Source organism: Actinia tenebrosa, unplaced genomic scaffold, assembly GCF_029948245.1.
Source record: "Actinia tenebrosa isolate PJP-AT-01 unplaced genomic scaffold, QUT_ActTen_1.0 PGA_scaffold16__25_contigs__length_10494907, whole genome shotgun sequence".
Classification (NCBI taxonomy): domain Eukaryota; kingdom Metazoa; phylum Cnidaria; class Anthozoa; order Actiniaria; family Actiniidae; genus Actinia; species Actinia tenebrosa.
The window spans coordinates 8,871,178-8,893,525 of NW_028292576.1; the positions used below are offsets into that span (position 1 = coordinate 8,871,178).

General features: G+C 35.2%; 3 protein-coding genes across 4 annotated transcripts; 2 read left to right on the plus strand and 1 right to left on the minus strand.

Annotated features, from left to right (window-relative positions):
• The first annotated feature begins 88 nt into the window (after nt 1-88).
• Nucleotides 89-6,985, plus strand: LOC116289455 (glutamate carboxypeptidase 2). Its single transcript, XM_031696398.2, has 17 exons — nt 89-419; nt 871-1,153; nt 1,789-1,911; nt 2,241-2,430; nt 2,716-2,812; nt 2,949-3,041; nt 3,185-3,270; nt 3,601-3,720; nt 3,797-3,879; nt 4,132-4,195; nt 4,280-4,347; nt 4,524-4,603; nt 4,896-4,986; nt 5,074-5,320; nt 5,653-5,734; nt 6,317-6,412; nt 6,498-6,985. The coding sequence occupies exons 1-17, from the start codon at nt 187-189 to the stop codon at nt 6,673-6,675; spliced, it is 2,214 nt and encodes a 737-aa protein (XP_031552258.2). The 5' UTR covers nt 89-186; the 3' UTR covers nt 6,676-6,985.
• Nucleotides 6,986-7,582: 597 nt separating this feature from the next.
• Nucleotides 7,583-16,869, plus strand: LOC116289409 (alpha-2-macroglobulin receptor-associated protein). Of its 2 annotated transcripts, XR_016119939.1 has the most exons (5): nt 7,583-8,165; nt 8,619-8,959; nt 9,461-9,613; nt 9,830-9,975; nt 14,945-16,869. XR_016119939.1 is itself a non-coding variant. In XM_031696321.2 (4 exons), exons 1-4 carry the CDS (start codon nt 7,745-7,747, stop codon nt 9,884-9,886), a joined length of 972 nt encoding a protein of 323 aa, XP_031552181.1. In that variant the 5' UTR covers nt 7,583-7,744; the 3' UTR covers nt 9,887-12,907. The 2 variants fall into 2 exon arrangements, 1 of the variants encoding a protein (XP_031552181.1); XM_031696321.2 differs by lacking the exon at nt 14,945-16,869 and having other exon boundaries at nt 9,830-12,907.
• LOC116289408 (uncharacterized) lies at nt 10,133-20,958 on the minus strand. The gene is made up of 19 exons (XM_031696320.2): nt 20,561-20,958; nt 20,428-20,471; nt 19,092-19,134; nt 18,663-18,772; nt 18,145-18,265; nt 17,997-18,062; nt 16,950-16,994; nt 16,756-16,774; nt 16,415-16,568; nt 15,836-15,937; nt 15,245-15,321; nt 14,613-14,730; nt 14,334-14,375; nt 14,059-14,125; nt 13,564-13,671; nt 12,843-12,907; nt 12,638-12,727; nt 11,838-11,938; nt 10,133-11,232 (listed from the first exon to the last, which is right to left on the minus strand). Exons 1-19 carry the CDS (start codon nt 20,569-20,571, stop codon nt 11,062-11,064), a joined length of 1,554 nt encoding a protein of 517 aa, XP_031552180.1. The 5' UTR covers nt 20,572-20,958; the 3' UTR covers nt 10,133-11,061.
• Nucleotides 20,959-22,348: the final 1,390 nt, after the last annotated feature.

The following is a 22,348-nucleotide window of genomic DNA, read 5'->3' on the forward strand; positions in this document are numbered from 1 at the left end:
TCTTATTATTATTATTATTAGTTATTATTGTAAGGTCGACCTTACGACTTTTGAGCTGTCGGAGCTGTCACTGTACATTGTTATTTTAAGTATCAAATTCCCTATCAGTAGCTTTACATCAGGATAGTCAGTCTTTTTTCACTCCCGCCGGAATAACACTTTTAGATCGAGTTAAAACATGAGAACATGAAGAATATTAAAGGACGTTACCTTTTTGCAATCGCAATCGTTGTGATACTACTTGTTGGTGTTTCGATTGCTGTTGGCTATGTTATTGGACGTGCTGTTTATAGAAGAAACGAGCTTGTTGAGAAAACTGCCAGCACCTCATCGAAAGTGACTTCGGAAACAGAGAAGCAGCTTCTCCACAAAGAAGCAGTAGAGCAAGTGTCATCCTCTAACCTAAGAGAATCCTTGAGGTAAATCAAAAAAACAATCTGCAAGTTATACTCGAGTACGATAAGTGTTATCATCATTTAACCCGTAGCTACCTCTGTTTGTAATTAACTATTAAACTGCCCTGAAAATTCAGAAGAGAAAACAGACGACACTAGCATCGATCCGAAAGCCGTTTGTTTATATGACATGATTATTCTCAGCTCCAACCTCATGGAAATATTGTGTTGGTCATAAACCATTTTAGCCTATTATTATGATTGAGTTGCAGACCCCAATCTTAAAAATTACGATGGCGTGAACCCCTAATCCTCCTTACCCGGTCCTTAGCTTACATGTAATCTGCTTGTAAATATTTTGTCCTCAGTAGTTATATTGAAATCATGACCAGTTAGCAGCTTATCACTTAGTATCAAACATTTAAAAAAAAACTCACCACTATGAGTATGACTAATACAAATTAAAATCCAATAGATATTTTACCAGTATACCTCACACTCCTGGTTCTAAAGAAACATATGATCAAGCCTTGCACATCAAGAATAAATGGTTAGAATATGGGTTCGACAATGTGGAGCTCAAGAAGTATCAGGTTCTTCTATCTTTTCCGGAAAAGGCTGGAGTGGTGGCCATAAATGCAGAAAATGGCACTGAACTCTACAAAACCTTACCCCCAGATGTTAACAACGATCCGGCTTATAACGACTCCAGGGTATTCCCACCATTCAGTGCCTATTCTCCCGCTGGGAGTGTTAAGGTAACTTTTTAGTATGATTATAGTAAATTTTCTAAGTAAAGCGTACATTGTTCCCTGCTACCAACTTATCATGATCTAATGGTGAACCAATGTAAAACTTATTCCTTCTAGCAAAAAGACCACAGATATCAGTGATATCAAATGTGCTTCCCCTGTTCTGATCCTACGTTGCAAGAAGCGAAGAAAACCCTGTAGGATTATTAAAAAGATGCAGTATGACATGTTATCGGGTACATAAAGAACGATAAAATTCGCTAGGCTAGTTAGATTCCGGCTCAGTAGTTTATTTCCTCAGTGATTCCTGGATCGACGAAATACAAATGCTATGTATGGCAGACACGGGACGGACTTTGAGATATTACCCTCCAAGATTGTGTGCATCTAATGTATAAAATATATATCTGGTATGCCCTTGGCGTATAAAATAAGTAGTACAGTAGGTTGTGTTGATGGAGTTTCCTGTCAGTGTTAGGCGATGCGATAATAGGGGCCAAGGGCAACAGCTTGTTACCACAGAGGCAAAAACGTCATAAACCAGAAAACTCGATTGGGTTTTTGTTTACTTCATATCATATGCTGATCATAGGCAAAACCAATCTACTTCTTTAATTAAATTTGTTTTATTTTTACTAAAGGGGAAATTACTATTTGTTAATTACGCAAGAGTTAGTGATTTCGCACGTCTTGCTAAACACAATATCAGCTGTAAGGACAAGATTTTGATCGCGCGGTTTGGAAAAACATCTAGAGTCTTCAAGGTAAGCACTTTACTTTTTTTCTCCTTTGTTGACCTGTTTATATTGGGCGTTTGGGGACATGGGGTTTGGTGGGTTTGATTCCATCTATACAAAGAACTTCCACGATTTCCGCTTTCTGCACTACCGTAAAAAAGGAACACGTGTTACTCTTATTGAAAAAAGCAGAAAAATGTATATCACAAAAATAGCCACAAGACAAAGCAAAACATATTCATACAAATAACTGACAACTATTTGGCTGCAAAGTGCGTCAGGGTTTTGACATAACTGCTGTCTATACTGCCATCTTTCATAAAGTCACATTCTTTGTTGTCTTGTTGATTAAATAGCATGGGCGAGCCCACAAAGCTGGAGCAAAGGGCCTTATAATTTATATGGATCCTCAAAATTATGCTAAACAAGGCATAGACAAGGTATACCCGGAGTATAATTGGCTACCTAACAATGCTGTCCAAAGAGGCACTCTCAAGTATTCGAGCGTTAGAGGTGACCCATTAACACCAGGCTATCCAGCTGTAGGTAAGCATAATATAAAGTAATATCCAATGTCCTTATCGAATGCATGGAAGACCAATTAATATTCTACAATATTATTATTATTATTATTATTATTACAACTATATTAATAAAATTTATAGTGCAATCGGTTGTGTTTGAGGTATCTCTTCGGTGGGTGCTTATTTGGCAGATTGTCCTATTATGAGTGTGAAAAGATAACGGTGCAGTGACCTGTGCCGGTGACATGTCAAGTCCAAGAAACATCTACATTTACGTCTTAATCATAGCCACGTATTACATTTTTAGATGGAATTTATCGTCTTCCTCTTGATGAAGCAAAGAAGGGTTTACCCCAAATTCCAGTCCACCCAATGTCCTATAAAGATGCGGCTCCATTACTAAGGTAATTTCTATATCTTCAGTACCCTACTCTATATCTTCAGCACCCTTTCGTAACCATAGTCTAAGCCATGCAAAACCATTTCTTCAAGTTTGAAATTCTTCAACCGAATCTACTAATCATATGCTGTTTGTTGTAGAATGCTCACAGAAAATGGTAGCATAACTCTCAAAACCTGGCAAGGTGGACTCGGCTTTAAGTATGGAGTTCAAATGCATCCAAATGATACAAGGCAAGATCTTCTTACCTCATTTAAAATTTTTACTTACTTTTTCGTTCAGTCGATCGGTTAATAGGATTTTGCAGCCGTCATGTGGCTGAATTAGCTCTATACAAAAAAAAATCCTTTTTTCTTTTTCTTCTTCTCGATTGCAGAGAGGTGACTCTTAACGTCAGTACGGTTCTACAACAAAAGGATATTTATAACGTTATTGGTACCATAAGGGGAACAGTTGAACCCGGTAAGATAGCAGCAGAATATAATAGAACTGGGATAACAGTACAAGTCTATGCAAATTCAGATGAGCTGTATCTTTAAAAGGGTTCCTCAATGCACTTACGGTATTATGGTCTAGCCGAGGGCTACTGTACAAGCATCTTTTGTTAGCCAAGGGTGCGGCTTATATGAAGCTGGACCACAATGTATCTTGATTTTTTTGATTCTTTGCTGTACCGCTGGCCAGAATACTGCTCATGATTGCATAATTTAAATTTCTTAACGGCACTATCATCGCCTATTGCCACTAACAACACCTACTATTTAAAACTGCGTATATTTTTGCTACGATTAGATCACCTTGTACTAGTTGGTAACCACAGAGACGCATGGGTCTATGGAGCTGCTGATCCATCCAGTGGGACAGCAGCCATGATGGAGACCTCTAGGGTGATGAGCAATTTGATCAAAAAAGGTTTGTTTGTACCGATGAACACTGCTTTAAAGCCTACGTAAAGAAAATTGCTCATATTGAAATGAATTGTTAATAGGATGGAAACCGCGAAGATCAATCGTGTTCTGCAGCTGGGGAGCAGAGGAACCGCAATTAATGGGTTCATCGGAATGGTTGGAGGTTCGTACATTATAAATAAATCTTGGTTATATTTAGTGTGCTATCTTGAAAAAAAGTTTTTGCAATTCAAGTCAACAGCTATTTTATACTGGCTAACACTGATCATACTATTATTAATTATGCCTGATGACGTCTTATTAATTGAATGGAAATACATATAGTCTTTTCCATCCAATTATCGTTTTTTTACTGAAATATTGATCATTAAAGCGAATTCCTGCTTCGGATTATCTTTCATTTCATTTTTTTTAGGATTATGCCAAGCTCCTATATCGCCGCGTGGTTGCCTATCTAAATGTAGATATGTCTGTAGATGGTGAGAATGTTTTAGTGTTCCCTCAATTTAGCATTCTATTTCTCTTAGTTTTCTATTGCCTAATAATATCATCTCTTACTATAGGAAACTATTCATTCAGGGCAAAGTCAATGCCTTTAATGGCCTATGCTCTATTTGATGCGGCTAAGAAGGTAGGTCAAATGGTTAACATTAGCTAACATTAATATTTTTGTCAGCCAAAACTTGAGCTGTGGTATTTGAAAATGGAGTATTTGACATGGGTAGATCTATATAGGGTCCTGAAATATTCCAGTGCACGAACAGTACCTGTTATCGTGAGGGTGATTTCAATACAACTTCCTCTTAGGTTCCCAGTCCATACGGAAACGAGACCGTATTTGATGAATGGAGACGCAAACTTCCGAACTACAACAAGAAACTACCGATGTAAGTCTATCCCTTCTAATAAATTTCTTGTCTCCGAGCACCTATTCATTCAAGCAATTTCTCGTATTTCTATGATTATGGGGAAAAAATATTACCGTACCGGTAACGGAACCAATCGTAGCAAGGGGTGTCACCGCAGCTTATCAAATAACTTATATAGATTGCTTATAATATTAAATTGCAATCAACAGAGCAGAGTGTAGTTTTATGCATGCAAAACATGGGTGTGTTTTATGCGGTAATCAGTGCATAATCTTGCAAACATAAGCTTGGTTTCTACATTTTTTCCCAGACTACAGTCTATTCGCGCTGGCAGCGACTACGCTGTTTTCTATCAACGTCTTGGCATTCCATGTGTCGACATACGGTATACTTATGACAGAGTAAGTTGCCAAATTACGCCATATTTCTTACCTTATATTGTTATATATACAATCCATTAATGCTTGTATCGTCTTTGTTTATGTTAGGAGACAAGTGGTAATCCCCTGTACCATACTATTTATGACAACTTTAAAATGATGTCCACTCTAATAGACCCTCAATTCAAATACCATCAAGTGACCACGCGGGTGTGGACGCAATTAGCTTTCAACTTCGCCGACTCTATCGTGGTGCCGCTAAACGTTACGAACTATGCCAGCAGGTTATCTTACTACACAAGAGTGTTTGAAAAGAAATACAAACTCAAAATGGCAGCAAATGGTGTTACAATGGGTTTGTATCATATCACTGGTGAAATTAGCATTTACTATTCCTTCGGGGGCGGGTCCAGTGTGGTGGAGCTTGACCGAATTTCGCGTATGACACTACGGTACTTGGAAAAAATATTAAACAATTTATTTTTTTCTATTCCACTTTAAGAAACATAACCAACGTCCTGAAGTGCACCCACCTGGATCCGCCCCTGCATGTTCTTGTTTAATATACAAGTTGAAGAGCATGCCATGATGTTCACTCCATCCTTTCGGTTTACAGCAGGTGTAAACTTACGCGGGAAATGTCCTTTCTTTCTGCGCAAATTTTTACATCTTGCGTTTTACTTGTAGAGTATGTACATTCAGCCATCACTAACTTCACAATTGCCGCTAAGAAATTCAAAAAGGTGACCGAGGAAGTGGACAAAAATGAGTAAGCAAACAAAACTTATCGCGTAACTTATGTCATAGGCTGTTCAGTTAGACTAGGGGTGCTTTCCATTTAATCTAATCCAACTGTTTGGATTTTTTGCTAATAGCAAGAAAAGTGCGGGAAACTTTGATTCCCGACAACTTGTACACGCCTTTACCGAAAGAATCTTAAAGAGAAGGAAAAGCAATAACTACCTCAATCTGAAGACCGAGTTTTCCGGAACTCTTCCGATCGGAATGACACATTCCATTTGTTTTCCGACCGGTATTTCCGGTTTTTCCGGGTAAATGGTAAGCACTCTAGAACTTGCATGCGCGTGCAAGCTTGTGTGCCAGTTGTGCGCCATCAGGGTTGTTGCAAATGTCAAATCAAGTTAAGAGTCCAAAGTCTTTACGAATCATTTGACGATATCAGTCTTAGGAGTTTCACCAGCCCTAACCTCTCGAAAATAAACCGGAATAAAATCATAATTAATATGATTTTCCTTGGTTTTCAATTTACAGTTCCCTTACTCGCCTTCTCCTCCATATTAATCATATCCTTTGTAGCCCTGAGTGATCTTTGATCATCTAATTTTTTAAGCAATCTGGCAGTGTCAAGAATCAACGAAAGGTTGATTGCTCTAGAAAAAGCATTCATTGACCAAAATACCATCATCCCTGAGAAACCTCTCCAGAGGTAAGACTATGCTTGGACCTTATATTGTACTTACAGTCCTATATAACCTTACGCAATTCGCTTAACGTATCCTTTTTCCTTTCAGACACGTGATACTGACGCCTAGTATCAACGTGTATTCAAGTTGGTACGGGGGTATTGCAGAAGCTATGTACCGCGCGGATCAGAAAACTTCTACTTGGGAAAGCGTAAAGGAGCAGATTTCTGTAGTAGTGTACGCTATTCGATCCGCCACTCATATCTTGAATATGTCACCCATATAGAACAGTTTTTGAACCACGTACTGGGAACTAAAAGTCTGCAGCTGTAACTTTCATGTACACTTTCCCATTTACTTATAATTACAGCTGCAAAGCTTCAGGCACTATTTAGGGGATTATATTCAGCTGCCTTCATGTCGGGTCTGTTTGTCTTTTTTTCTAGTTAATCTGGCATGTTGTGTCCAATTTCATAAGATCCCCATTGCATGATTACCAAAAAACTGATATTGACTTACTTAAAAATAAAACCAGAAGAAGGCAAGTAATGGCTTGCCAAAATATCGTTTTACTAAACACATTTTAATCTACGGTGCACTAGATTTCCAATTTTTTTTAAATTGCTTAATTTCTTATATCCAGTCAGATCTCATAGTGATCCATCGTATCAGCATTTTTGTCGTTGGTGGCGTTTACAATTATTTTTCATTGACTGACTGACCGGGGGGGGGGGGGGGGTACTTCTGCCCGTTTAGGGTAGGGATGAGCCGCTGAGCCCACTGAACCCTGACTCTGTTCCAGAGTAAAATCGCTGAAATTCATACCCTGTACAAGAGCAAGATCGCTGGAAATCATACCCTGGTCCGGTATTGCGAAAATGGATACCCTGTTCCAGAGAGGAGAGAGCGTGATTTCATATACCCTGTCCCAGAGCCAGCGCGATTTTATATACCCTGTTCCAGAGTAGAATCGCTGAAAACCATACCCTGTTTGGCGGCACGTACCCGTATAGCGAATATAGGGGAGTACCCCCCTCCCCCCTCCCGGGCTGACTGATTGACCGATCGATCAATCGGTCAAGCAGTCAGTCAGTCAGTCAATCAATTATTTTGTATTTTCAAATAGAAGATTAATAACTCTTCCAGTCATATAGTTTTTTTCTAAAATTTTTGCTGTATAGGCGCTGCGGCGTGGTTAAATTTTTGGTTTCCTGTGGTGCTTTTTTCGTGAGAACCTGAAACGAGTTGCTCATCAAGAAGCTTGGTAACTAGTTAGTAAAAGAAATTTTTGGAAACGTGCAGTGAAGATTTCGGTCGTTCTTGGAGAAAAAATATTGATTTTATCCTTTTCTACAATGGTTCATTTTATCAGGACGGTCTTAGCTATCTTATTTTTATTCATATTTAATGATGTTAGCTTTGCACGACAAGACGACAAGCCTTTTCGTATGCATAAACTCAATATTATTTGGCAGAAAGTACGAAGCAAAATGTCAACACAAAAGCTCGAAAGCTTGAAGCATGCTTTGACCCAGCAAGATGCTAAAGAACTCAAATGGAAAGAACTTAAAGCACATGGTGGAGATGCTAGTGGTGAACAAGAAGCAAAGCTACGAAGAAATCTGTTTCAAATTTTAGATAAATATGCTTTTGGACATTTGGTTGAAGGGCATCAAAAGTTGTCAGAACCTGGAGTTGAGGATAACACTGTTCGAGAAGAAGGGATGTTTAACAATAAAAAACTTCATCAGCTTTGGGATGTTGCTGAAAAACAAGGTACATATACCTAAGAGAGGTGGAGGAGGGGTAGGGGGCCCTGAAGGAGAGTAGCTGTCAGGACGGGGGGGGGGGGGGGGGGGGGGGTTGGGTTTCTCAGCAATCACAATAGGTCATGATCAACAGAAATCTATTATATGTCTTCTTATTCCTTGCAAGCCCTTCACCACTGTTTGCTATTTATTTTTATAATCGCTAATAGGTGTAGATATATTCCTTCTATGATCTAACACAATCAGTTAGGACTAGATGACCACTGGTGAAGGGGATTAAGTGGAGGGGGTTGTATAGAAATAGCTCTCAAACCCTGTCTGCCACTCCCTTTACTTGTAGATTTACATCCTGTGTTCTATTAAGATCAGTAAAGGCAAGGGGCTTATATAGAAATCTCTAAGCTCACCTTTGACTCTTAATTCTCTGACACAATATTTTCTCTTTATTTCCATACACTAGGTAAATTTGATAACGAAGAAATGGATGATCTCAAAACAGAATTTAAACATCACCAAGGAAAAATTGAGGAGTATAACATGTTGTTGAAAATTCTCCAAGAACAGCATGATATCTCTGACAACTCTATCAACATACATGAACGAATGAATGAAAACCAGATAGATAAACTAAAAGATGAGCTGAAGGATAAATACAGTGAAATGAATAAACATTATGCAGAACTTAAAGAAAAGATTACAGGGGAAAAGGACAAATCACAGTTTAAAGACTATAGAGTTGTTGAACTATGGGAAAGAGCTCTTGAAAAAAACTTTAGTGAATTTGAACTGCAGTCTATTAAGGTATGTGGCCCGAGGTATTTCCACAAACATTATTTTTTTTACATAAACACTTATCAACAATATTAGAACATGGCGGCTCTTCACACCTCTCTCACACCAGACAGCCCTCGTGGCCACCCCAGTCCCCTTGCAGGACCCGGATATACAGGCTACCCAGCCACAGGTACATAAGGGTTATTACAGATACAGTAGATGTTGCTCAATAGGGATACAAGACTATGCAAGCAAATGTCAATGGAAGAGAAATAAAATCTTCCATTCTCTTGAACTCGCATTTGCCATTGTGCAGCTTCTTTTCATAGTGGGAACATGGAGTTGTGTATGTTTGTGTTGCTTAAGTGAGAACTAGGGTTTAGAGAAAATGAAGCTTAATCTTTAAATACATACGAAGGAACTGCATGGACGCACAATCATTCAAAGGTCATCAAACTAATTTTGTGAATAATACACAAGTAATTTGATTTTCCCTTTGTAATTCATAATTTATGCACTTTTTTTCAGGATGAGCTAAAACATTTCGACCACAAAATAAGCAAACATGAGCATTTCAAAAAGCAGGTTGAAAAAACAGAAAGGATGTTAAAAGCAGGAGAAAAAGTTGACCATCAAACTCACAAAAATGCAATCAAAAAAGCAAAAGAACATGGAAGATATGTGAGTATTATTTGAACAATGTACCTTTTTCAATGATCTCTGTAATACTAGCCCCTCCCTTGATGTGGGTTTTCTCACACTAAATTCTAATTAGGTCTGTTAGTAGTTCATATTTTGATAAGCTCAGAGGAATTGTGTCAGAGTAATTGTATTGATAAAATGTGAAAGTTTTTTGAAGGAAGCTAAAGTTTTTTCTTTGGTTTGTATTTAAAAAAGGTCAAAAAGCTGCATTCTACTTTATTGGACAGAGTATCACACAGGAATGAGCTGTAATGCAATGAGTGGCTCAAAATGGAAGACGATGGATTTGCAAAGGAAAGCGAAGAGAAGTAGTTAATTTTGTACAAACTAAAGATAAATGGGTAGGTAATTAAAAAAAAAAACCAATTATATTACCAATATTATTGTATTGTTTATAAGGGTATGCATTGAATTCATAATAGACTTCCATTTCAGACCTCTCATCATTACTTGAGTTATCATTTCTTTGTTTAACGGTCACATACTCATACTCATAAACACAGTTTTCTTTCATTTATTGAGTGATTCTAAAACATGCTAGATTTTACAATCTGGAATATATTAAAACATGTAACCATAACAAAATTTCTCTTGCCCTCAAAGTTAAAATATTCAAGAAAATAAAGCATTGAAATTAAACTTTGAGATGTAAATAACTTATCATTAATAATTATTATTAATAGTTATTGAATATAACTGTTTTCATAATTATAATACATTACTAACCAAAAAGAGAGTATTAAGTTACCTGTCTGTGTAAAGTAACAATGAATTACATTTTATAAATAATAAATTAAGTGACCATGATAAAAGTGTCAAATGAACAGTGTTCAACCCCTATATATTTAATAATATATATATTTTACTGTTTTATGACTTGCCTAATAGCTACCCATTTTGTTCAAAATTTAACCAATTTTCTTTTTGTTGCCAGCAACTTTCATAACACTTATTCATCCATTCATCTCTAGAGTATATTTAATTTTGTGCCTAAGTTGACTAATTGTTTTAGCATTTTTAACACAAGTGAATTTAATAAATAATGGAGAAAGAGTTTTGTTTTGTTGTTTTTTTCAAATTTTATTTATCTCTTCAAATGGCACACATCAAAAAATGACCATCACCTGTAGGTTAATATAACAGCACAAGACATAAATTGTGACCATTGAGAGTGCCAGATTTATTTTTTTTACTTGTGTAAGAACACTAAAATATCCTTTATTCCACAGACAATTGCAACACTATACTAGGTCCCACTATATTGTATTTTGAGACACAAAATGCCATATGAAAATTGCCCCAGCAAATTTTTTTTACACCAAAGGTACATTGAGCATGCAATTCTAGGGCTTATTTTCAAAGGTTTGGACCTTTATTTGTGAATGATTATGTTCCTAGATAATTTGCAAAATGAAGTGTAACTAGATCTACTTGGCTTTTTTGATTTTCAAAACAAAAACTCCACTCAGAGCAAAGTAAACTGAGGTGACAAGAAATAGAATGATATATCCAAGGCCAATGTCACATCTCCATCTCTCAAACACATCTATGATTATCCCTCCTATTGGTGTAGCAATTGCTTGTGGCAGAACAAGAGCCTGAAACAGAATTTTATCATTTGATCAATATTTCTATTATTGTTTATTATCGTTGTTAATATTTATTTCACAATCATTACTATCAACCTCATGTCATCATCATCTTCATCATTGTTGTTGCCGTAGTCATCATCATCATCACCTTCCTTCACCTATTGGCTTCATGCCAGGTGGCACTTAAGGCCTCAATAATTAGTGCATAATTATGTATTATAAAATAACTGTTATGAATATTGCGTTCTGATTGGTTTGGAGCGCGTGCTTCATAAGAGCACATTGCACACACACACACTTTTCGTTGCATCATTCCTATCTATTATTGTAATTTGTATTTTATAAAGGAAATAAAAAAAATTGCTTGCTGTGCTGTGTGCAGTCATAAAGCACTTGGGGATTGGCAGAACACTCAAGAAGTGTCCAGAAGCACTCCTAACACTTCTCTCTTGTTCTGCCAACCCCCGCATGCTTTATGACAGCACACAGCACATGCCCGCGTTTTCTATTTCTTCAATACTATGCATTTACTATGATAGATATCATGGGGGTAAAAGTGACTTTAACTATCCTTAGCTGACATGTTGACTTTAGTCCATGATTATAACTACCTGATGCCATATAGCAAGGTCCTTGGCTTTGTCTTTGTCATCTGGTAGAACATCCATAACCAGAGCAAAATCTACAGCACAGTATGCACCAAATCCTATACCTAGTATAGAAATATTATGTTTTTACATTGTAAAAATTAGGTGCTGGTGCAGTATATTTATATTTTTTGTCTACACCAACAATTAAATGACCTATCACAAATCCCACATTCTGACTGGCTGAGCTACTAGACTAAGTGACCAAATGCAAGTAAATTAAGATACGCATGCGCAGTAGTGCTTGTTTATAGTTCACACATATTTTCCTTGCGTTTGCATTTGCGTTGCTCGTGTGAACCACGTCTTGTGTTTGTGCTTGCGTTTGCATTTTCTCCGGTTCACACGTTAAAAACACAAACGCAAGCACAAGAAAATGGAACATTTTCCATTCCTTGCATTTGTGTTTGAGTTTGAGTTACTGTAGTTCACACGTAGTTTTCTTTTGTTTGCGTTTGCGCTTGCATTTGCGTTGCTCGTATGAACCAGGCTTTAGTGATTAGATCTGCAAAAGTAGTGAAAAGAGCTGGTTTTGAAAACCAAAATGATGGTGGCTAACGCGCACCTTCAGCTGAATTTCAGAATTTTTTAATATCCATCTATTTTAAAACTGATTGATAGCTAGACTATTGACTCGTAGACTGCCATTTGGGCTTCAGGTTGAAATCATCAAGAAAGCTTACAATTCTCATTTTAAAAAAATTTTGCCATTGAACATAATATTTTTTTCATAAAAAGATATGTATAAAGTAGTGTTTAAATACCAAATGTCGTAGCTACTGGTACTGCAGCATAAAAGGCATATTTTCCATGAAGAAAAGCCAGGATTACAGCACAAATACTCATCAAGACAGCTAAAATAAAATCAATGATTAATTATAAATTAGATATTGTTATTAAATAATAATTTAAATAAATTTGTTAAATACTGTTAATATGTATATTATGTATGAACATTAGTTTACTTACATGATCCAGTTACTAAAGGTTTTCGTCTTCCCAGCCTGTCAGACAAAAAGCCTCCAACAACAGAGCTGCAAATTAGAATGAATCACTCCATTTTGACATAATAACTCTCACTTTCATAGAATAGATTACTGTATTACCACTCACTGTTTTCATTTTGAGACAATGATAATGACAGGATAATGGGCAGTAGACTACTATCAATCAAATTTTTTTTCACTATTAATCAAATTCATCAAACTCATCATTACTCTATGTTTCTACTGGCTCTGAGTCACTTTATTTCTTACAATAGCTCCTTGACCACACCACCATCCTCTTTCATACTTTATATAGAAAAATAGTCTGCAATGCCACACCTCTTCATCAACCTCATCATCACTCTACTTTTCTTATACTAGCTCTGACTCATTTAATTTCTTACAATAGCTCCTTTACCACACCACCATCCTCTCTCATACTTTATATCACCAAAATTAATAGTCTGCAATGTTACATCTCTTCATCACCCTTATCATCACTCTACTTTTCTTATACTAGCTCCGACTCATGTAATTTCTTATGACAGCCCCTTAACCACATCCCATCCTTTTTCAACTCTCTCTCAAGATTTCTTTATCCTATCACTCTCCTCTCTAACCTCATTCAGCTCCTCTCACCAAAAGAAAAGATAGATTGAAGAAAAGGGACTAGATAATTGTTTTAATTAAATACTTTTACTTACAAAATAGCAGCTGCAAATAGCAATGGTAGAAGTAACATAGCTACACCTCTCTCAGGTGACCAACAGTTTGGTAGTTGTACCATATCACCTAACCAAAACTCTAGAAACCTGTCAAATATTTTACAAAAAAAAATATTTCTAAATCACATGAAATGTGAAGCTGTTCAAGCTAACATAGCTATATTTTAAGTTAGTTTGGTCGAACATTTCCTACTCCACAGGAAAAGGTGCATAATATTATACTCTTTGAAGTTACATTATAAAGTATTTTTTGGTTTTCTTGGTATCAATCGGCTGAATTAAGTTTGTAAATATCACCATCCTTCTAACCCTGCCCCTATGCGTAACCCAATAAATCATGTACATTTCCATTATTAGAAAACTTGCAATTCTGCTGTCAAGACAAAATTCCATGCAAGACAGTGTGGAAATGATGTCTATTGATAATTGACCTATAGTTTTAATCTCCTTTTTTGTGCACTGCAAACAACTTACCCAGTAACAGTGGCAACTCCTTGTTGCATTAGGAAGCGAGTAAGGAACACCCATCTAAAGTCCGGCTCTGTTGTAAATCAAAAATGCCGGTTAAACTTAAAATTGATTCTAGAAAAATTTAAGAGCTGAAATAGTGATGGGAATTCAAGGATTTTCTCCAATTTTCCTCACTTTACAAAACCTAATACTTAATTCCATTTCCATCTGTTAGAATTACAGTAGTTAAGTATTTGATAAAATTTGAAGGTTGGAAAGATTAGATGAAATGTCCTCACCTTTCAGGGGTTCCCAATATGCTAGAAACACTACTTTTAGATCTGCAATATAACAGTGTTTTTAATTAATTAACATTTAATTAATGTTTAAGAATCGAATAAAAAAACATTTGAATTATTTAAAAAAATGATAATCAATATTATTTTACTAACTTAAAAATTATTTATTAAAATAATCAAAACTTGCAGATAAAGAAATCAATACTGTTTCATACTAATGATACGATAGCTATGCTGTATGTGTAATAAATAATAATATTTTTTTAAATTTTTACTTACCTACTGGTGGATGTATTATAGCTTTCCCTGGTTTCTCAGGACATGTCGACACTGTTAATACTACGCATATAAAGTAGAGTATAGCTATCAAAGCATATGTACCAACTACTCCAAGTCTCTGAAGAAAAATACACAATATTTATGAGATATCTATTATTTTATTGATTAGTCAGTACGTTTATGCCATTCTTGTTGTGAACAAAATATTTCAGCTGAGGATAATTATTATGATTTAGCTATTAATACCTATACACCCTAAATTTATATTCTCTTTATTTATCTTTAATTGAATTGTTATTTAAAAGAATTGATGTTTTTTCACTTATTTCTAGGACACAATACTGAGCATTTATCCCCATGGAAATACTGTAGTCATTCATGTTGCCATGGTAATATTTAACTTAAAAGTCATCCTTAATGAATATTTAGGGAAATACTGTTAATTTCACTCAAAATTTTAATTAAGAAAGAATTTACAATGGGAAAGGCTGCGGTCATCTTTTATCAAATGAATTCCATTTGTACATTTTAGGGTTTATTTTGCAGCATTGTTTGCATGTACATACTTTATTTTTACATAGAGCTGTTCAGATATAGTTTTAATTTTTTTCACAATATTGATAATAACTCACCGGGAAGAATAGTCCAATAGCTGCCCCAGTGACATTACCTACTAAGGTCATTGCACCCATTACTCCTGAACTAAAACCTATTTATTAAGATATTTGTTAAAAACTTTTAGAATTTAAAATATTGTTTTTACATATTTATATTTAGTAGGATTATGCCCTCGTTATTTTTAATTATTGTTTGTTTCCGTAGTATACCTTGTTTATTGTAACAAACTCTAATAGGTTTGAATGATTAATTCACTAATTAGTGACATAAATTTCTACAGCTGTACCTGAGCATTGTTAGGATTATTTACGATGTGTTTGGTTCTTTGTAACTTTGCAAAGAATATTGTAAGAAAACAGCATCAAAAATTGCAATAGATTTTTCCTTTTTATAATAAAACAATTTAAATAGTTTATTACCTTGCTCCACCCTGCAGTTATAAAGCACTTAGAAAGCACTCATTACAAGAAGTGTGAAACGCTCTTCACACTTTTGTTGTGCTTACGTCACCTGCTGCATGTTTTATTACTGAACAGAGCATGGAAAAGCTATTTCATTTGTTATAATAACACTAACATTATCATTAACATTACAAAACTGTGTACCTCTTTGTGAAGGAGGAGTCTGGTCTGCAATTAGTCCATTGTAGGGTACACTCATCATAGCATAGCAAGCCATCACACACAAGTAAAATGCAATGTATAAACCTAGGATATAGAATATGATTTTAAGTTTGTGGGGGCGGTTGGTGCTAAGTTGGTACAGCTTGTTTGTTCTTATGACAACATAAAACTGGAGGAAGGATTAATCTCTGGGCTCTAGCTAAGATCTGCAGTGTCTTTAAAATTAAGTGCTTCCAAAATCAAATTTGATCATGGAGTAAAAGATAGAGTTTGACAGTTAGCACATAAAATTACTGTTCATCTCGTACAATACTTAGTCATAATTTTGCCAGTTCTTCACTAAATTTGCAAAGTTACTTTAATATGATATCAGACCCTAGCCTTGGGCTATATGTTACCCAGGCATAATGGGAGATCATGATGATGATGATGACTGTTCATTCATACTATATTAATAATCTTTTCAAACCAAGATTGGATAGAGAAAACATTTATTTGAAATTATCCTAACACATATTATCCAAATTTAGAATCATACAACTGATTATTAATATATCTCACCAATGTTGCCTCTAGAATCTCCCTTTTGCATCAGAAGTGTTAATAGAAAACTTGTTTCCATATCATCAGATTGATTGGTTAGATGGCTTTGTTGAGTTAGCTCAGAGATGTTGTAGTATGGTAGACACCTCTTAAGACGAAGGTCTAGGGAACACTAATAATAAAACCCATTAATAACTATTCAATAGTAAGAATTACCATGTATGTATGACTGTATAGTTAGTGCACTTCAAAAATAACGATTAAATAAACCTCTTTAGGTAAGAATAATGTTTTTCATTTGTGGTCTGAATTGGGAAAACATTAAACCCAAGCTAAGTTAAGAGGACTGTTGCACTTACTGTTGCATTGGAGTGTTCACTGTGGGGAGAAAAATGTAAAAAAAAAATATTTGTTAAAAAGTTCTCTTGTCAAATATGCAGGTTTGCAGAATATATTATAATTTATTATCATTATGTCAGTGTAGTATGTCATAGTTTTTTGTAGTAAAGTAATTGATGCAAGGGACTAATTTTAATATAGAGCTGTACCATACCTCCGTATGTCAGGAGCACTGAATGCCATTCCAAACAAGCCAATACTAAATGTGTGCATCAAAAAAAAAAAAAAAAACACATCAAATGAGATGGAATATGAATATGTCATGAATATATCAGCTAAACTATAAACAGCTATTTGAATATTTATTCTAGCCTTTAGACACCTAAATTTAATGCAAATTCCAACCTCTCAAAATTAAAACAGAATGTTTTATGACACAACCCAACCAATACTTGGTGTTTGTATCTTATGTCATTAGTAGGTAGCAGGGCTCGAAATAGAAAAAATTGCATCCTGCCATAGTAAAGGAGCATGCTAAAAGGTGGTCATTCCAGTAAATTTTGTATCATTATTTTCACCTGCAAAACTTAAAGTGCTACTACGACGAAAATCGCTCAAGCTTGGATTCAGCTGAAACTTCCTAAGAATACTCTTTAAAGGTCCAATAATCACTATGTGAAGTGTTTTCTCGATATTCAGGACGAAAGTATGATATTTTTACGATTATTTTTTGGAGTCTGTGACGTCATACACTCAACATCAAACATCGCTCCATACATTTCTTTGTAGTTTATGATCAAAATATCAGTAGTAAAGGGAGAAAGAAATACCCAAACACCCCCAAAATATAAATTATAGTCACAAGTAATGTGAAATAAGCACACTAGCCACCCTTTGGGCTTCATAGGAATAAAATAAATTAAAGATTTATATACAAAGAAATATATGTAGCAATGTTTGATGTTGAGTGTATGACGTCACAGACTCCAAAAAATAATCGTAAAAATATCATACTTTCGTACTGAATATCGAGAAAACACTTCATACAGTGATTATTGGACCTTTAAAGAGTATTTTTAGGAAGTTTCAGCTGAATCCAAGTTTGAGCGATTTTCGTCGTAGTAGCACTTTAAAATTTGAAAAGTTGAAAATTGGCCTGAAATTTGGCCATTGGCAGGCTGCTATTTTGAGCCCTGGGGTAGGAAGAAAAGATTTTCATTCAGGACTGCTGGCTAGGTAAAATAAAATAAATCTTGCTTACCATAAGAGTATCGTGCCTGCTACCATTAGTGGTCTTCTCTTACCATATGGAGAAATGAGGCGATCACTGAAAAAATTGAAATTACCAAATCAAACTATTGACTACTTAGTAACTAAAAATATACATTGAAACGATTATTAGTACCAACCTTTTCATTCCAATTAATGGACTAATGAAAAATGTCACCACAGCCCCAGCGGCAACCATGGCTCCCAAGACTTGCCCTTTGCTCTCAGACCCAACAAGAGCATGAACTTGTGATGGCACAACTAGCAATAATAGCAAAATAAGGCAGGTTGCTTAATTTGCTTTATAATGATACATCTTGACATTCAAAGATTCACTCAGCCCTCCATTCATTCATTAATCTACTCCCATTTATACTATTTCCTCTTCATCCACCCAGAAAATAATCCATCTATCTATCCACCCATTATGTCCTCATAACTTTTTCATTTACTTATTAATTTACCAACCCAACCAGCAGCAATCAATTTTATCCCAGTAATTCATTTCCATTCACTCATTCATTTACAACCCCAGCCATCTACCAATCAATCTCATCCCAGTTATTCACCCATCCATTTTTTTCATTAGACAATTTGTTAGAGCAGTAATTCATACAGAATACAATGTTATGATAACATTCTAGAATAGGTCACTTACCTTCCACAGACAGTATCAAGTACATAACATTCAGACCAAACCATGAGATATTGAGAAAGAATACTCTAGACTTTGAAAGAGAAACTGTATCCTCTGAAATTGAAGCCCGCCTAAAAAACACATAATTTATTATAAATTATTATTAGTTAACGTCAGCACTTCTCTCTCACCTCTGGGGTCTCAGGTTTGATTCCTGTACTCAGAACCACATGTGATTAGAGCTTGTTATTTCTCTCTCATGATTCAAGGGTTTTCCCAGGTTCTCCAGTTTCCCAAACATTTCTTTTCTTTGATTTAACTGTGCCCTGACTTTCTACAGCCCAGAGGTTGTTCCAAGTTACCAATAAGTTTTTTTTGTTGAAGAGTTTTAAGACATCTGGCATGGCATATAAAACATATTTTGAACCATTAAAACAAAGCTTTACTTACTCTTTGTTTAAGTTATCTTCAGCTGTTTCTTGCTGGCTAGGTTCTACAACAAATAGAAAGCTTAAAGATATAAAAATATACCATATATATGATCTAGTAAAGCACCTATCAATGTTGGATATAAAAAAATAAGTATAAATAACTATGCAAAATAGAGAGAGCTAGCATGAATGGGACCCATGCTAACACTTCCCTTGAGGATGCACAGATAAAATAAAATGAAATAAAATAATATACTATATATGTACTTGGCACCATCATGTGAGGGCAGCCATGGCAGGAGGCACAACAATAGTCTTTTACCCCCTGGTAAACTGTATACTTTATCATGTAAATAAGATAAAAAGCAGATTCAATTGTTCATGCCTCTTGTAATGGCTGCCATTACATGATGTATCAAAGCCTCTATAGTTAGCCTAATTGATACATGCTTCATGATTATAATCGTTATAATTATGATAGCAATAAATTTGATATAAGGCGTAATGCTGTTGACATATTCATATGATAGTTCATATCATAGCAATGAAATAGTTGCTCACTGAAACATAAGTACCATAGCATTGAAATGGCTTTTTACACGACAAATGAATGGCTTTCATCAGTTTTTCTTGTCTTCTTTAAATGATAGTAATTAGTTATAGTGTTCATAAAAGTGTAATTTGAATGAAAAATCTTGAGGGGAAAAGCAAAGATTTTTTTTTGGTAAAGTAAGTTCGTTTTAAGAAGAAAACAGCCAAAACGCGTACAAATAAAACCAAAGAAAACTGCTAAAATGCAAATCTCGAAGAAATAAAATTCGTGCACTTAAATTAAATTCGTTCCATTTTACTGGAACTGTAGTTTTGAACAAAGATAAATGAACTAGAATAAATAAATTATTACATTTCCGATTCCTGTTCAAAATTTAAAGGCAGCTGATATTTATTTTAAAACTCAAAGGAAATCTGAGCCGTAATCAATAAATCACAACCTTTTATCGGCTTGAAATTCCCATTTCAAAACCACTAAAATTTCAGGGAGTATTCGGATGGTTAATTTTTTTAAAGATTTTTTTACAGATTTAATAACCTTCCTTCGTAAATTAATGAAAATTGATTGTTCTGAGAGCTACGTTTTATTTGTGGTCAAACGATAAAGTAATGTGAAATCTCATTTGTGAGACTACGCTTTAAATGAATGAGGTTTTATGACCAAAGCAGAGAGACCCCAAACTGTAACAAGGTCAAATCGGAGCTCCTGAAGATATAATTTTAATATTTACTTTGAAAAAATGCATCGCGCTTAAGAAGGTATAAAACATAAGAATTAGACAAAATGCCTTTTCTAACTCTACCTTTTTCTGAATGAATTCTCCGCATCTTCATCTCGTTTCCTTCACTGTTTTGGAAATCAAAATATACAAGTCATGACAACCTTCACGATACGATAACTATCTAATAAAGCTCAAACCGCTCGAGTTTTCTTACCTTGATTCCATGATTATCGTAACGGAGATTCACGGCGCGATTACTTATAGTGAAGTTCTTTTCATTCCTAAGTAATATCCCTCGTCATTTTGATCAAATATTGTTGTATTTTGCGCGAAGAATTCAACATCAGGTCATCTTCGTTTCCGAACTTCTGATATCACATCCTCGTTTCCAAGTTGTTGATACACTTATGCTAATTAGATATTTTGTCTTATGGATGGGGAGGGTGGTGGATTGTCGCATCATAACACAGGTAGACCAACAATATATTTATTCGAGAAAAATATAAAGAAATAGCTAATGATGTCATCGTCCAAATTAAGCTTATCTATTTATACGAAAAGTACTTCAGCTGACAGTTTTTTATGGTTAACATAGTTCAAGTTCTTTTTCTAAGAGTACTTGCATAAATCATACCAACTAAATATCGTAGAAACAGTTCTTTTGACGAGTAAAAAAACCCTTAAAACTTATTGTTTACGAAACTTCAGCTCATAATTATTATTGCTGTTACTGGATGCGTGATAACCATTTTTAAGGTATTGTTGTTTTTAGTATTGTATGCGTGTTCATGTGGGCGGTGAATCACGTACTGATATTCTAGCAAATAAACAAGTTAACGCTCTGCTAACGAGCTGTTGGCGCTCAACCCAACGGTCGTGTACTTAGCCAAGGTTTCCCAATAGATCGGAAACAAAGTTGACATAGACTCTAAGGTCTAAGTAAAATCAAATATTCAAAAAAAAAACACATTTTATTGGTTTTTTTGGAATTCGCACTGTGGGGAAAATGGGTGAGGAGGTGTGCCTAAATTGGGTTATTAGAGCTTATTTTAACAACATAACAGACACTTTAATTAGTCCAATATTACCTACAATTCGTTGAGATCATTTACAAGTTATTCTTGGCGTCAATGGACAGACAGTGTAATTAAAGTCATTTCTAAATATACACCTACTTGCAAGAAGGTTGTCATACAAGAATGATAGGACATTTGTTATTTAGTAAATTAGTGATTTAGTAAATTCACAAATTAGGAATAAATTGTCACTGACATCAGACTCGAATTCATCAGTAAAAAAAAGATAATTTTGGACGACATGATGTAACTGGCATGCAGATGAAGATGTAATTTCAAAGTTAAAGCGAAAATGAAAAAATAAAAAATAAGATCAGTATTTGTTTTTGTACGTTTCTGCTCGTGTAACATTGTGCAGTAAATAAATAGGTTAACATAATAACAATACTAAAAGAATTTCCCTTTAGACTGGGAAAACTAACGTAATTAAAACTACAAATTCTAGCGCTGCCTGGCGTTTCTGATCTGTTAGCATGATCTGATTGGGTGACCTAATTGCCGACTCATGCAGACGTTTGTTTTTTTTTTTGTATATACAGCCTTGGTTTTCTTTATCCTCTTCTTACTTCTGTGAGTTTCATTCTAGCGATTTCAAACTGTCGAATTTCATCATCAAATCGTAGTTGCGACAGTAAACTCAGTTGACTGTATTCCTCGGAGATAGCTTTTTCTTGCTTCAATTTATTGTGAATATAATCAGTCTTTGTTTTTGGTCGAACTCCGAGTTTCTTTTTGTGCGGTTTTGGTCTTCCTTTCTCGCCATTCCCTCCATAGCACTCTTGGTTAACTTCCCAAAAGTGGCCCTTTCCATTAGGACATCTTTCTCCTTTGATGAAGCAGTCGCTGAGAGATAAGTTGTGCCGGATGCTATTGCGCCATCCGCTTCCTTTCGTTTCAAAGTACGGGTACTTCTCAATAATTGCTTC

What these genes read in the sequence shown, in the direction of transcription:
- LOC116289455 (XM_031696398.2), top strand. Translation starts at nt 187, where the DNA reads ATGAAGAATATTAAAGGACGTTACCTTTTTGCAATCGCAATCGTTGTG. An exon ending in GAGCAATTTGATCAAAAAAG is followed by an intron (nt 3,721 to 3,796) that starts GTTTGTTTGTAC and finishes AATTGTTAATAG; the next exon opens with GATGGAAACCGCGAAGATCA. An exon ending in GTTCATCGGAATGGTTGGAG is followed by an intron (nt 3,880 to 4,131) that starts GTTCGTACATTA and finishes CATTTTTTTTAG; the next exon opens with GATTATGCCAAGCTCCTATA.
- LOC116289409 (XM_031696321.2), top strand. Translation starts at nt 7,745, where the DNA reads ATGGTTCATTTTATCAGGACGGTCTTAGCTATCTTATTTTTATTCATA. An exon ending in TTGAACTGCAGTCTATTAAG is followed by an intron (nt 8,960 to 9,460) that starts GTATGTGGCCCG and finishes ACTTTTTTTCAG; the next exon opens with GATGAGCTAAAACATTTCGA. An exon ending in CAAAAGAACATGGAAGATAT is followed by an intron (nt 9,614 to 9,829) that starts GTGAGTATTATT and finishes TATTTAAAAAAG; the next exon opens with GTCAAAAAGCTGCATTCTAC.
- LOC116289408 (XM_031696320.2), bottom strand. An exon ending in AGATTCTAGAGGCAACATTG is followed by an intron (nt 15,938 to 16,414) that starts GTGAGATATATT and finishes TCTATATCCTAG; the next exon opens with GTTTATACATTGCATTTTAC. An exon ending in ACCTTGCTATATGGCATCAG is followed by an intron (nt 11,233 to 11,837) that starts GTAGTTATAATC and finishes ATTCTGTTTCAG; the next exon opens with GCTCTTGTTCTGCCACAAGC.